Source organism: Manacus candei, unplaced genomic scaffold (genome assembly GCF_025592945.1).
Source record: "Manacus candei isolate 608988 ecotype Guabito, Panama unplaced genomic scaffold, ASM2559294v1 h1tg000071l, whole genome shotgun sequence".
Lineage (NCBI taxonomy): Eukaryota > Metazoa > Chordata > Aves > Passeriformes > Pipridae > Manacus > Manacus candei.
This window is the reverse complement of record NW_026138119.1, coordinates 4,517,841-4,533,338: the sequence shown is the minus strand read 5'-3', so window position 1 is coordinate 4,533,338 and position 15,498 is coordinate 4,517,841. Positions and strand designations below refer to the sequence as shown.

The window sequence follows — 15,498 nt, the reverse complement described above, 5'->3', positions numbered from 1 at the left end:
CTGCAACCGAACACCTCCACCTTGCCTCCGCAACCCCACCGGCAGCTCCCTCCTTAAAGCGAGAACAAGAAACAGGTGAAGACCACGAGGAATATTACGGGCACATTCAGCCCTTTGGGGACTCTGGAATGGAACACCACGAAGGGGCGACGCGCGCGATGTTGGGGGGAATAAACCGGAGCGTTTTCGCGTTTATTTGCCTACGAGCTTCCCCCGGGGAGTGTAAACGGCCCCGCCGGGCGCTGCGAGGGGCCGGGGCACCGCCGGGACCCCCTTCCCTGCCCACCGGGGGGAACCCGGCGCTCACCCCAGGTCGCGGCTGACGGAGTGCAGGCTCTCCTGGAAGGCGGCCATGAAGCCCTTCTCGCGGCCCTCCAGGGTCTCCTTGTTGCGCATCCCATCCTTGAGGCAGTCGAAGACCCTGGTGACGCTGGAGCGCAGCGCCTGGATGGCGGCGATGGCCTGGGAAAACGCCTCCAGGTTCACGCCGGGGCTCAGCGCCCCGTCCGCCATCTTGGCAACGGCCCCCGGCCGCGCCGGCGCGAGGGCGCGGGGCACGCTGGGAAATGTAGTCCGGGCGTGGCCGGGGCGGGGGCTCCCGGTGGCCGAAAGTCGCTTCTTTTGGAGCCTTTTATGCTCTTTCTCCGGCCTCAGGAGTTTCTCCGCCGCTGTGTCCACTGCTGGCCCGCCACGTCAAGAATCACAGAGTTGGCAAGGTTGGAAGAGACATTTAAGATCGTCAAGTCCAACCATCCACCAGCACTATAACTGTAACTCCTAAATCACATCACCCAGTACCAAATCCAGACACCCCAAATCATAGAATAGTAGCATCATAGAATCGTAGCATCGTAGAATTATAGAGCCACAAAATCATAGAATCAAACACTACCCTGAGTTGGAAGGGACACACAAGGATCATCGAGTACAACTCCTGGCCCTGCACAAGATGCCCCAACAATCCCACCCTGTTCCTGAGAGTGTTGTCCAAACACTCCTTGAGCTCCGGCAGCCTTGGGGCTGTGCCCACTGCCTGGGGAGCCTGTTCAGTGCCCAACCACCCTCTGGGGGAAGAACCTTTTCCTGGGATCCAACCTAAACCTCCCCTGCCACAGCCTTGTGCCATTCCCTGGGTCCAACACTGGACACCAGAGATTAAAGAACTTAATGAAGCTGCAGACCATGATGAAGAATATATAGGGCATATTCCATCCTCTGGATGTTCTGTGGACCTGTAGGGCATTTCTCAGGCACAGAATCACAAACAAAACCATTTAGAATGGCAAGCAAGATCTCTGCTCCTGCTGCAACGACTGCACTGAGCTTGAAGCAGGTGAGAGCAGTTCCATCGTCATTATGCTCCTGGGAAGACTGAAGATGTGAAAGTTGGGCCCCCTGTTACAGTTCCATTCTCAGAGCTGGGGCTTGGAGAAACGTGGTCTAGGGAAGATGCCTCTGCCCATGGCAGGGGTTGGAATGAGATAATCTCCAAGGTTCTTTCCAGTCTGTGATTCTGTCTATATTTCAGTCATGATCACTCCTGAATCCAACAGGACCTAGACCAGGCCTTCATCACCCAACCTTTACGAAGCACTGTGAAGTTTGAGTGCTATCACATCACTAAACAGTTTGATTTTGTAGGAGCTGCTTGTGTTTCCGATGCCACGACAGCTCTTTTCACCCTCGGAGTGCAGCTAAAATAAATAGAGCTAAAGTAAATGAAGCACAGGCCAATAGTCACTACACCCAGAGTAAACTGCAGCACAAGGATAGGCTTTTTGTTTTCTCAGCTTCTAAAGTAAATAACAACCTCTTTCATAAAGGCATTAATTAAAGTCAGTAAGCAAAATCCACACAGATCCTTTAGTCAGAGGTGACTTTTTTTAGATGTAAAATGGAAATGAGTACGGCAAAGAACAGCTGAGATGTCAGTGGCCAAGTGAAGCGAGGCTTTGCCCTCCACTCAGTGACACTTTTCTGTCTGTCAAGCGACGGATTCTGAAAATTGCATCCAATCAATTAAATGTTCTCAGGCAACATGAGAGGTTATTGATAAGTGAAACCCTATTACTTAGCATGAAGAATGAGAAAATGAGAGGGCTGCGGTTCCTCTTCTCTTGAGCTTAGTGATGCTGTTGTATCTGAGCACTGAGGCAAAGCAAACCTGGAAGCAATACATAAACAGTGAAATATATAGCAACGTACTTCAAAGGATCAGCAATGGACTGAGCACACTTAGTAAGGCAAATAGGAACAAGACAGGAATATTTCTTTATGTAAAAAAGCACTGAATCAAAGAATAGCAGCCAGAGCCAGAAAAGACAGGACTATCTCAGCCAGACTGGCAACCTAAGCTGTTTATGGATCTATAATATTAGTTATTTTAAACATAAAATACCTTTCTTTGGACTATAATAGATTGGTCAAGAAAGTACTGTGTTATAAGGGAATACTTGCAGGCTGACAGATCCTTCCTGCATTGCATTATTCTTTTTCCCTCTCGGTACAAGGTTTGGACTCTGGGTGCACATTGCAGATATCTGTAGCTTATTTTATATGTTATCACTTGGAAATGGGTGATTCTTTTCCATTTGAGATTTACTATTTTTAAACATTTATTTTCAGCTGTCGATATTTCATTTATTTTAATTATCTCCAAGATCCCTGTCATTGAGGTACCCAAATGAAGGAGTTCTGATTTTACATCCTACCTGGAAGGGTGAAGGGGTTTGACAGTTCTTTTACTATTTTTAAACTAACGACAAAACAGTGGCCTGAAAACAAATCCATAAATGTATAAGGAACCATTTGGAACTTGCCCCTGTGGAACAAAGAGCACAGCACAGCTTTGCCTTAAAAACTCAAAGGAGGGCATTCACATTTTTTGCTCCAGGGATCTGCTTTTTCTTGCATAAATGAGGAGCCAAGTTCCCCTAAACAGACAACAAGCAATTCAGAGCACTAAGAGCCCCATTGGCTCCGTGGGGAGTTAAAGCAGACTCTGCTTCAACACCTCAAGATAATGGCTGCAGAAAAGAGCAGGAGTTCCCATTCCTCTTGTTATTTCTCCTCCTGTTTTGCCACATCTGGAAGGAAAAGACTGCATAATTTGGTGTGCTCATTTGTAGGGCATCGCCATGCCTATGTTTCTCTCTTTTAGGCAATATTCCCTAACTGGCAGCCTGCCCAAATCAAGGCAGTATGCTGATTTAATTTCATTATAGGTACATTGGAAGTGGGCATTATGGATATAAAATATGTGGAACCAGGATATCTCCAAGGTACTGATAAAAGTCTTCTTGCCTTAAAATCATTAATAAAACATAGAAGCAAGAATCCAGCTGATGTTCAAAACATCCAAAAATCTTATTATCTGACAGCTGTTGAGTTTGGGCTCCTGCAAAATTTTTGGAGTGGCTCAATATGGGCATGAATCCACACCTGAGCAAGCACCAGAACTGGTATCTTTTATCCTCTCCACCAGAATTTCAAGGACCTAGTGATCTTCTTCCAAAAAAGGATCACATTTAAAGCACAGGGGGTATATCCACATTGCACAACTCAGGTGTTGTGTAGAGAGATGCAAACAGCAGCCCGGGAAGCAGCCTGCTGTTAGTTCAGCATCCTGACCAGGCTAATAAACCTGCCTCTCAGCCTTGCTAATTAGCTCTGGCAGACCCCTGCGCTAACACAGTGATGCTTCAGTCACCCCCATCACTGCTGCACTGTGCTGAGCAGATAGACTGAGATGGGAGAGGGGAGGCTGTGCTGAACTGCCAGTTCTGGATCTGTTCTGTGTCTAAAGAGAGAATTTCATTTTGGGCGCTGTCAGTCTCGTAACGTACATAAGCTCTGAGCTCACTTGGAGAGAAAGAGGGGAAAAAAGTAACAACCCAACCTGGCAGCACATGCAGCAAGAGAAGTTCAGTTCCCTCCTCGAGCAGAAGCTTGGCTGGGGAGCGTGTAATTAAGATGAACCTTTCACAGCAAAGTATGTTGTGGCAATTTTACTCAAATTGCAGCTCCCAAGAACCACGTGGGCTGTAATTAATCAGCAACATCAAAGCAAAGGGATGACTTCAGAATCCTTGCAGAGGCACTGTAAACAATTTGTTAGGGAAGAAAGTGCCCAATTAGAAATGCATTCTCATTTAAGAGAAATTAATTTTGTTGTCAGGAGAGACAATTAATGGTGACTATTGGGTTTCATAGCGAGTGCAGATAATCTCTCATGCCGTGTCTGAACAGGGCTCAATATTTGAAATAACTCACATCATAAGAAATTATCTTTATCTTCCTATGACATAGATAAATGCTGATATTTTTTTCTATGGCAAGCTGGACTGATATTCATCACCAGAGCCTCTTCATTTCTTTATACTTCATTGCTACATTTTCGACAGCACTTCAGATAAATACAGTGAACTGATTTTGTTGTTGTTGTTCAAATAATTGTAATGCAATTGGTAAGATATTCTTGCTGTTTTTACATTCCTATTAATTTCTTTCAGGTTTTCAGTCTTCAGTTAGCCACAGAGTTTACTACACTGTGCATTATTGAAGGAGAAGAGCAGCTGAGGGGTTATCGACTCATGTTTGGGGCTTCTGCCAAGAGAAGGGAATTAGTCCTGCCTCCTTTTAGAGAAGGTTGGAATGGCAAGACATTTTCTGATGTGGGGGAGACTTGCTCTTCAGTGCTATTTCTTTCCTATTGTTCCCTGAATGAGAATCCCCCACTATATCCAACAATAGTGAGCAAAAACCTCCTCTGAACACTCCTGCCAGAAGAACCAGTGAAACAATGAGCTGAGCTGACAATGATGTAGTTATCATCAGCTTTCCTGGGGGATGAATAGAGTCAGCTTCCCATTGTTTCATGCTCTCAGGCGACCAGGCTCACATTCGAAAAGGATCTTCCCCCACATCGTGGTGTGTGGAAACCAGACCTGGAGGCCTCCCAGGCCCCTCAGGGGATTTCTGTAACTGTAGGAACTACAATTTTCGGGCAGCTATTTGGTAATCCAGAGTGTTCTCTTTCGGTTTATGGTTATAAAGTGTCCCCATCACAGAGAGAAAATCCAGCACATAACAGATTTGTCTGCAGAACCACTACAGACTGGATGGATTATGACTCTTCGATTCCCTCTTGCCTGATGAAACTGGCACTCTTGATATGAATTTCAAGATAATTCAAAGAGATCTGCTGTTGGTTTGTGATGCTTCTGGAACTTCAGTCCCTGGAGATGTCAACTTAACACCTTATCCCAGCACCGAATTTACATGAGAAGTGTAAAGCAAAATACAAAAAGTAAACCCTGCCCAGCAAAACTCCTGGTGCTATTTTATGCATGCAGACTTCTGTCCCGAAATATGTCAAATTTTACTTGCAAAAATAAAAGGCTGCTGTTTTATTCTGTATGTGTGCAATCTGCAGAGAACTCAGCCACTTCTTTTCTTTAAACATTCAGTGATCAAGTGGGGAATCTGATGTAAAACCGAATGGGAAGAAAGTACCATTATTTAAAGGCTACAGAGCTGCTTAAAATTAGAGCTGTGAAGGCATCAAAAAATACCAGAAATCACAGATGGTTTGCAGATAAATTCACATTGCATTTAGTCCACTCGACATCTAAAAAAAACCCCTATGCTTTTGCCTTGCTTTTCAGTCTATCTGTTGATGGCTGCTCAAAACAGACTTTCTTTAAATTGGGCTTTGAGTCGTGTTCTGTTGCCCTACACATTCAGATCCCCAAATCTGCACAAATATGTATTTTTAAATGAGGCAGTTAAAATTTAATATATTTTGCATATTTCCAAAAAGACAACTATCCTGAGCAGGTTAAATAAGACATTGGCAGGGATGAAATAGTAGCAAGAACAGACAAGCAGTTCTGCAATATGCAAGTGACTGAGACAGAATGACCCAGTTGTTTCTTCTTGACTACACTGATGATTCTGCAGTATTAAGAGACAGTTAAACATTGTTTTCCCAATCCACAGACTGCAGGATCAGGCTTTTACATAATTTTGGGATATTTGTGTGTTCTCTAATTTAACTAGTTAATGTCTGTCTGCCTTTTTTAATGCCTGGGCTGTGTTTTCAAGTGTTCTGTCTTGTCCCCTGGGTTTTCTCTCTGATACTGGCTTGCTCTGGGGAAAATTCTGCTTCCATTATCACGAAAGATCAGGATTTGGCACAATCATTCCAGCCTCACTGCCTAGCAGCAGTCAGCAGAATTTGTTGAATACATAATGCTCGATTCTCCTCCTTACCAGTCCCTTGCAGAGGTAGGATTTTGCAGCAGGCAAGGGGAAGCTTGAAGCACGATGGTTATTCCATACCTGGTTGAGCACATCCACTAGATATTGCTCTCCACTGAACAGGCACAGGGAAGTTTTAGATGGCAGTGTATCCACTGCTATGACAGTAAATAGGATGGAGTTCAGGGTAGGATATATGGTATTTCTTCTTGCCAGGAGCAAAGTCTCACCTGCAGCTTGGAACAGCAGAGGCTGCTTTTCCCCCGGCTCATTAAAAAACCCCACGCAGTAACAATCTCTCAAACAAGTTCAAAGAGTTCTCAAGTCCCTGATTAGCAAATGTTACTCGTGAAAAGTGTAATCTCAGGACAATAAGGCCTGACATGAACCAGATTCAGGCATGTTTTTGGCAATCTTCAGCTTTATTCCTTCTAAATACAAATGCAGCATGCCAAGCAACAATCCTGCTAACTCCTGAGCTTAGCATTCCCCATTCCACCAGACACTTGCCAAGAGTCATTTGCTCCAGTGCTTCTCACAAAAGCCAAGCTACTTCTCATAACTCTCCATCCTAATTAAGCTACTTGCTGGCTTTTATAATCACCTCTCCATACATCCATCAGTCTCTGCAGGATATTTAACAGACGAAACTGGGCTGATTTCCCCTTAAAGCACCAGCCATTCTGAAACAACAAGGTCGTTTTCTTTACTCTTTGCTGCTTTTCTTGCAGGCCCTTTTTCTTTTCCAGCTGTTGAAAGGGGAGGCTAACAACAAAAATAAACCTAGTCAAATATGCTTAAGGCTGAATGAGGGCATGGAAACCTGCAGTTTTCCAGACAAGTCAAGCATTTCTAGGAACTGCATAGATCAGTATTTTCTTTCAAACTGTTTCACACTGCCTATTGTTCATCAATCCATCAAAGAGGACAGACAGCCATACTTTTTAACAGACATCTAGACAAAACAGGCAGAGTAAAGCAAAGTTCTGGGACATTCAAAACTTCAGCATTTCAGAAATTCAGTACTTCATCTTGACCTTTATTCAGGAAAGAGGCTGAACTAAACTTGGAGTACATACAAAGGGAGTTTTCAATCGATAAACCTTTCTACACCACTGCTGCCTTCTTCAAGACCCTGCTTTGGAATCTGCAGGGCAGCTAAACAGAACTAAGCTCACAGAGTCCAAGAACAAGAGAACATTTCCACTGGAGAGGGCTCCATGTGGAAGACACGTACCCAAAAACTGTACAGAGCATCCTAGAGTCACTCTGCATGGCATCAGGACCCGACTGGCATTGCTCAAAGTGCCACTGGACTGGGTTCACCCAGAAGCTTCTAATCCCTCAGACACTGTTATGGAAAACATCCTGCATGAGGGGTGGGGGAAAACAAAAGTTAACCAATTTGTTGTCAAAGGCAGCAGCGTGTTTGTTGCTGCCTCATAAATGAGATAAAAGGGACATCGACACGTGGAGATAGGGGAGGTGCCAGATGATGTGGAAATAAATTGGCTTTAAATAAAAGCCCAGCTTGGTTTTGTCAGGACAGAACCCAGAGCACGTGCACACACAGTGGGGCCACAGACTCACCAGCACCCCCAGCCAGGGTCAGCCCTCGGGGTCTGGCTCCACCAAGAGCTGCAGACCCAAAAGCAACAGGGAGGGGTGTGAGCTGGAGGTGCCAGCCTGATGCCACCCTGGTGTGCCAGCTCACAGTGTCCACAGGATCGGGATGTTGGTGGGGGCAGCGGAGATGGAACAGATTGGATTTTTTCCAAAGGCTATTATCTGAAAAAGACTTTGCTTTATACTCAGGCCAATATGGTAAACTGCATCCAGTTAGCTCAGGGAAAGGTCAGACATATTTTAGAGCAAAGAAAGGCCATCTCTGGCAGGTGTATCCAATTCAGAGAGATATATTATCCCCAAAGGAACATGAGAAAAAAAAAATTCCTTATTTACTTTATTTATGCATATCCCACTTACAGTTACGCTGGTGCATTCATGATATGGAACTGAGGAATGTTTTCAAACAGAATCCAGCCAGACTTTCCTAAAATGAGACATAGTTTGTCTAAACAGACAATCACTTCCTGGAATTTGCAGTTCTAATTCCATACTTCAGTATTTAAGGTCTCCAAAAAAGTGGCATCCATCTTCCCTCTTAACAAAAAAGAAAAAAAGAAAGAAAGATTTTCCTTCTATCTAGAGATTATTTAGTGCTCTGTTATTGACACTGCTTCTATTGAAAGATTTATAGATAAAAATGCAGTGTATTCAAGTAGTGATCATTTTTCATCGTCACTTAGTGACAGAACAGCCTGTAGTCAATTCCAGCAGATTTATCTTCTCTACATTGATCATTTGTGGGGCTGAGCTGTGTGCAAGGACCTGGCTTGTGTCGCTTCTGAGCTGCAGCAAGAAATGCAAAAGGAGTGGACAAGAGAGGTGCCAAGCGATTTTGGTTTCATTCTAAAGCTGTTTAATTAGTTCCCTCTAAGTGGTGAGACAAGCTGCTGGAAGATAACTTGTCTACAGACACCAGGCTCTTCCTGATGGACAAAGGGAACAGCACATAAATGTCATTTGCCTGCGTAGCTCAGCCTACAAGGTGTCCCAGAGCTGGGTTTGAGGCTTTGGATGCAAATGCAAACTTCAGATACTGGAGGGAGAGATGTTTTGTGAAAAGCAGGAACTGCCAGTCAGGTTCCTCAAGGAAACCTCCCATGACCTCCTGTGGAGAAGATGCTCTCTTGTGCTCTCGTGAGGATTCCCATCACATCATGGAAAGATTCTTTCAGCTTTTTGAAGCCCACAGAGAATGGAAAGTATTATCCTGAGGGCTTGAAGCACTCCAGCCTCTAAAGTTCTATGAGGAATTTTTCTACTTAAGACACAGGGATTAATTCTGGTCACCTTCAGAGTGAAGCTGAAGGGGGGGAAAAAAACAGCAAAACATTTAGATGCAAGGTAGAACCTGCTTAGTCTCAAGCAATACAATACTGGATCCCAGACTCTTGCCTCAGACACATCTACTATTTTAAACAGAGTCAGACTTCTATACATGCTCTTCTTCACTTAAGCCAAATCTGTCAGTAAATGCTGATACAGGGGCTGTGAATTTGATGGCTGAATAATGTTTGCAGGAATCTTTCAGAGACCAAGAAAGCTTTCTGCAGAAGCTGCCATGCACCTCCCTGATGGATCACCGCTCACAAACCATAAATGCATTTAATGTTGGGAGCAGGCAAGACCAGATCTCCACCTTCCTACAGCACCTGCTCTGCTAGGGAGCTAAAAGGTGCATGTGTGCTTGTTTGTCTTACCAGGTACTGGCTGAGATGTGACCCAGACACCTTTAAAGGTCCTATATATCAGGTGTAAGTTTTGAATATAAGCTGGAAAAGAGGCATACAAAGAACCTGAGTGCATGAACAGACCAAGGCACCTCAGTGCTATTTGCAGCTTTCTCATCCAAGTGATGCCATTTATCCACAGTCCCCATGGTGTTTTGGGTCCATTTTTAAATATTACCCATATGGATTCGAAAAGGGAAAGGCAAGCACTGGCCATTGCCTGGATAAGGAGACCTGTTCTATTCCTCATGGCTGGGGAGACCCAGCAGATTAATTCATAACAACAGCAAAAAGCCCCAAATTGTAATTGCAGGAACTATGTCAAGATGAAAATCACATCCTCTATTTTGCAGGCAGTGACTTAACCAAAACCAAGCAATCTATAAATATAAAACACATATATACAGGTTCACCTGAAGTATGACCTTGATGATGTTCTAGCCCTTCCTGTTAAGCACATACTTCTCATGTTCCTTTTCTAATCACTTCCATGAAGGCAGCCTTCTCCTACAGAGACCTAATCTTGCACTCCTCTGCAGCTACCTCCGACTCCCTCATCATTTCCTGATCCAAACCCTTGTGATTAATCATCTCTGAACAGGTTTATCAATCTGTTCCTGCACACAGGAACATACATGTTCAGCAGATATTTCCTCTGTAACTTTCCCTGCTACACTGTTTTGGAGAACTGCTCCAAACTGTGCCAGCTGACTCTTGCTATTTGCAGACATGGGAGATGGGATTCTAAACCATGAGGATTTGCCAAGGTAGCTATATGAGTATACTAGCAAAAGGATATTTCTCCTACTGTCAAATAAACTGTACTAGTAGAAGGACTTCTGCCTCAGCAGAAGGGTTTTGCTGATAGATAATTTCACCTCTTTCACTGCAAACCAATATAGCAGTGACAATGCAGCTTTTGACCAGGGTGAGTTGTTTTCTCCTCAATATTCACAGCTGCCAGGAAAAGGAATATGATCACTGTCTTAAGGTATAACAAGTGGCTCAATTTTGTCCCCAAAAATAACGTGCACTTTTGATCCATTCTGAATTCTTTCTCTTGGAAGGCTTTCCTGCACAGAGAACAACATTAAACAAATTAGAAAATTACTCTCTCTGCAAGAGCCAGGTCATATTTCACCATTAGAGAAGGAGTGTGATTGTGGTTGGGTGAAAATAAATCCACAGTAACACTATTTGCTATCATTCATGCCTCAACATTCCCTCTCAAAAATAGTTTCATTTTGTTATATTTAATGCTGAAGCATTACATCTTAAAATAATGGCAATAATTACAAATCTCACTGTTTTATTTTAGGCACTGTTCTCCCGGAGTGACAGAAGCACACAGATTGAAAATGTCACTGAGAGGATTGCTGGAAGAGAGGAAAAACACATCTAAGCTGTGCCTAACTGGTAAAAAGGAAAGAAATGCTCTTTGGACACAGCAGCAAGGAGATAAAAAAGTTTCTAATGCTTGCCATTTGCTTAAAGGCTGAACAGGGTTCTGGGGCAGTAAATGAAAGCACTGCAGTGTCGTGGGTTCGTGGTGTAATATTTTGGCCCTTGTGGGATGTTACACTGCAATATTGAAATGAAGGATCATCCTCTGAAGTCTGCAATCTGGTGCCCCTCTCTGGCTGTCAGACCCAATTCTAGGCAGAAGAAACCCAATAAAGCACATTGATCGAACTGTCTGATGTGTCAGTTAAAAAATAGCTCTTCATATGTAAACAAAAAACTATGCAGACCAAAAAAAAAAAATATCTTCAAAAACCTCCTCTTCTTCAGGTTATTAAAGCTCTTTCTGTTGCTATACAATGAGAATCTTTGTATAAGTTTTATGAGCTCTATCACTGATCTATTCATTTTCTAATGCCTGAAAAATCACAGATCTTCTCTCGCCCATTGAATGAAAAAGCAAAGCCCTTTACAAGCCTATTAGGAAAACAATATTTACAACAAAGCACCAAGGAAAATATTCCCATTAAATTTTACAGCAATTTCCTTGGAAGAGTCCTTTCCACTGAGAACAGCTGGACTTAATTGCAGATGAGCTGACTGAAGGAAGTACATCTGATTGCAGATGTAATAAAATTCATGCTTGACACCTTAATTTTTTTAATATATATTGGCCACCATCAAATCACTGCATTTGCTGGTTTGCAGGCTAAATCTATCAAAGTTCTGGCAGGAGAATAGACAGGGAATGGAAAAGCTTGTGGAGTCCTTCAAAGCTTGGTGCTTAAGACACAGCTTTTTAATGCTATTGATTCCTAACAATCAATACTTTTTTCAATAAGAAGGTCTCATATTACCCCTTTTCCCAACCACCCTTCACAATGAACTTAGTTAGGATGAAAAAGCACTTAATGGTTTTCTTTTGAGGTATTTTTTTTCATGTTCATTGCAGTTTCTTCTTCCTTATAAAGTTCACCTTCCTCAGCCCTGCTGGTTGATGCTGCGTGGTTGTGGAGTTGGCTGACCAGATGTTTTCCAGTGTAACAACCTGCCACCAGGTTATAATTTGACCCAGAGGAGGTAATTTCTTTCAAATTAATGGCATTGTAACTACATCAACCTCTTGCCTTTAAGGTTATTTGCTTAGAATCTACCATAAAAGCATGTGCTACCATGTGCTTCTTCCTCATTCCTGTTGTATTTCTGTGGATAGCTTAATTCTCAATGAGTTTCATGAACAAGGTTTTTAAATTTAATTAAATTTGAATAAAAGTAATAATTTCTGTTGGGAGTTTTATACAGTGACTTTTCAAAAAGTAGGGCTTGTCATCTCCTGTTGGCAGGTGCAGTTCTTCTGCATCATGAGGGTATGAAACTTGCTTAAAGAGAGAACTGTGCTCCCTTCGACCTGAGATTGCCCAGGAACTGAGTTGCATTGCTGATTAATTGCAGGCAAATTGCTTCTGCTGGAATGTATTGAGTGAACAGCAGCAACAGTGCTCTTGCCTGTAGAGTAGAAAGTTTAATAAGGATGGAATAAACACTAAATGCTACCTGAATCCTCCTGCAGTGGGAGTGTATAATCCCCTTCCCTCTTCAGTCCGTGATGTGGGAGTGTGGGATCATCATCCCACTCGCCACCTTGTTCCATTTTCTGCTGAAGAAAATGTTGGGACATTCTTCCAGTTCTCTCTTGCCTCCTGACCTAACAGGGTAGAAACACACAATCCTGTGAAAGGAAAATAGTTCTCTGAAGCTACTGATCAGGGCTCATTACAAATGGAGGCTGCTCCTCCTTCCTGGTTTTTATTTTCTTTTTTTCAGACTAACACTGTGTGTGCCATCCCAGAACTTCAAAACCAACCTGCTGCTCCTCAGGTGCCGAGCAGGGCACTAATAAGACCTTCACATAAGGGATGCTGCAGAATCTATAACAAGAAGCTCCACTTTTTAAAAGAAGGAACATTCACTGCTTGTTTCTGTAAGTGGCTGCTTAACCAGGCCTGCCAAACATTGCAGATATACACACAGCTGCATTTTAATCAACCACAAAATCACTCTGTAGCATAAGTAGTTACCCAGCTATGCCCACAAGAGCACAGGTAAGTAGCCTAGTAAATATTTAAACACCATTGTTGCACGGGATAGTAAACATTAATATTTAGTATAATATTTATTTACATTTATATCCTACGTTTAGAATAATATTATGTTTAAAGACAAGTATACATCCAAATGTTTGGTCTGGTAATACTACTCACAGACACCTGCTTAGCTAAGATACTTAAAACAGTGTCATGATGCAGGTAAGAAAAGGAAAGGATTAGTTTGTAAGATATATCCACATAACTATATGCATACTTAGTTTTATTTGTAAAGTAATTGCGCTATAAGAAAAAAATACAACGTACATACCAGAATCTCTGTGCAAGGTGCTAGATGTTGGGGTTTTAACATCAGACTTGTCACCTGGTAGGGAATGACCTTGAGGGGTTGCATACAAAACTGTTGGACTGGCACGAGGGCAGATTTCCAATGAACACAGCATGAAGTGCAAATATCACTCCCCCAAGGCACAGCCCCAAGCACAGCCAGATTTCATGCCTTTCTTAGAGAGTAAAATGGAGGGTTTGGTGATTCTTTAGAGAAATGCAGGATGCAACCACTGCAGAGAGAAAAATTCCTTACCAAAAGCCCTGGGAATGCACCAGCTCCCTGGCAGGGCTGTGACTCATCCTCCGAAAGGCTGGCTTTTGCCTCCATCTTGAAATAGAGGTGGCATACAGTTTGACACATTAATATTTATTGCATCTTGCAGTGCAGCAGTAGTCCTACATCAGAGCTGAGTCTATTATGGAAAAGACCTGCATTATAGCAAGAGGTGGCCCTTTACAGGGATTCGGGTTTTCTGCCTGATAACACATTTTGGACTACAGAGTCTCTACATACATTGAAAATTTCCTCTTACCTTATATATATGATGACACATCCTTTCTCTCCAGTTGAGGGCCTTCTAAAAGTGTTCCTTGAGTTCTGATTTTTTTTTCAATGAATTAAGTAAGGTTTCTTGCAAAATATGTATCCATATGTGGAGATGTGGGTGCTAGTTAGTGCCTTTTATATTGGACCCCTGACCAAAGCCACATTATCAGCTTGACCAGAATATTTTGTGCTGAAGTACAGCAGTCATCTTAGGACCACTAAAGCACTAAAAAGCATTTAATCTCTATTTCATGGGCTTCAGATGGCCCATGCTTTTCAGGACTGGTTTCACAATGGCTCCACAATGACCTGAGGGAGATGTGGCATGGCAGAGGGTCTGGTCTTAGGGGATACAAGTTGTCTGTTGTACAAACAACATTGTCACTGCTGATATCTCTGCCAGAAGGACCTCTGTGCAGCATTGGGGTTTGTTGCTTTTTTCCTTAGCATGCACTGCCTTTTTAGCAATATGCCTGCTGAATATTAACCACCCTAACGATCCCAGCGCAGCTCCACAGCACTGCTGCTGCCTTTGGTTCTGGCTGAAGTGATTTTCTGCTTTTGTAGCAGTTTCAGTAGAGGGGCCAAGGACTGGCAGAACTACAGCAGCTGAGCAACCTTCCTCTTCTTCCCAGGCAGCTCACAGCCAGGCACCAGTGCTGACGCACAGGGCAAAGGGATGCTCAGTCCTCTCGGGCTTTTTTTGACAAGGGCATGTAGTGGTAGGACAAGGGGGAATGGCTTTAAGTTGGAAGAGGGTAAGTTTAGATTAGCTATTAAGAAGAAATTCTTTTCTGTGAGGGTGGTGAGGCCCTGGCACAGGTTGCCCAGAGAAGCTGTGGCTGCCCCAGCCCTGGAAGTGTCCAAGGCCAGGTTGGACGGGGCTTGGAGAACCTGGGCTAGTGGAAGGTGTCCCTGCCCATGGCAGAGGATTGGAATGAGATGGTCTTTAAGGTCCCTTCCAACCCAAACCATTCTGTGACTCTGTGGTTCTATGACTTACAAGCCCTCTGGGAGCAGCTGGACTGGCTGACGTGGTGCCTGTGTTTGGTGCTCGTTGCTGCACAAAGACACTGCTCTTCCTTCTGCCTTCCAGCTTGGCTGGACTGCAGGGGATGAGGGAAGGATGTTCTGGGTCACAGAACCAGCATTTTTCTAGCAGGGCTGGGGTGGAGTGAGAGGCAGGGGGTGGTGGGGAGTGGGGGGATTGCCCCCAGCTGGAGTGTGAGAGAGAGAGGGAGTGCAATACACAGCAGGGAGGATTCACAGCATGGTGGGCAGGAGCAGGATAGAAAATGAGTGAGTAGGAGGCATCTGAAAGAGCACTAGGTGGTTTCTCAAATACTCATGGAGGATTCCCCCATGGGGATATACTGAGAAGTCAGATAAAAGGTGCAAAGACAGGTAGGAAAACACTTTCACCAGCAGCTTCTGTAAG

The 15,498-nt window shown here is 43.7% G+C and overlaps 1 protein-coding gene across 1 annotated transcript in view; it reads right to left on the bottom strand.

Moving 5' to 3' along the window:
• Positions 1–557, bottom strand: part of MED27 (mediator complex subunit 27) — an 82,966-nt gene extending 82,409 nt beyond the window's left edge. Inside the window, exon 1 of the mRNA XM_051807430.1 lies at positions 308–557. Coding sequence (XP_051663390.1) covers positions 308–513 — 206 coding nt within the window. The 5' untranslated portion in view covers positions 514–557. The remainder of the gene's footprint in view (positions 1–307) is intronic.
• Positions 558–15,498: the final 14,941 nt, after the last annotated feature.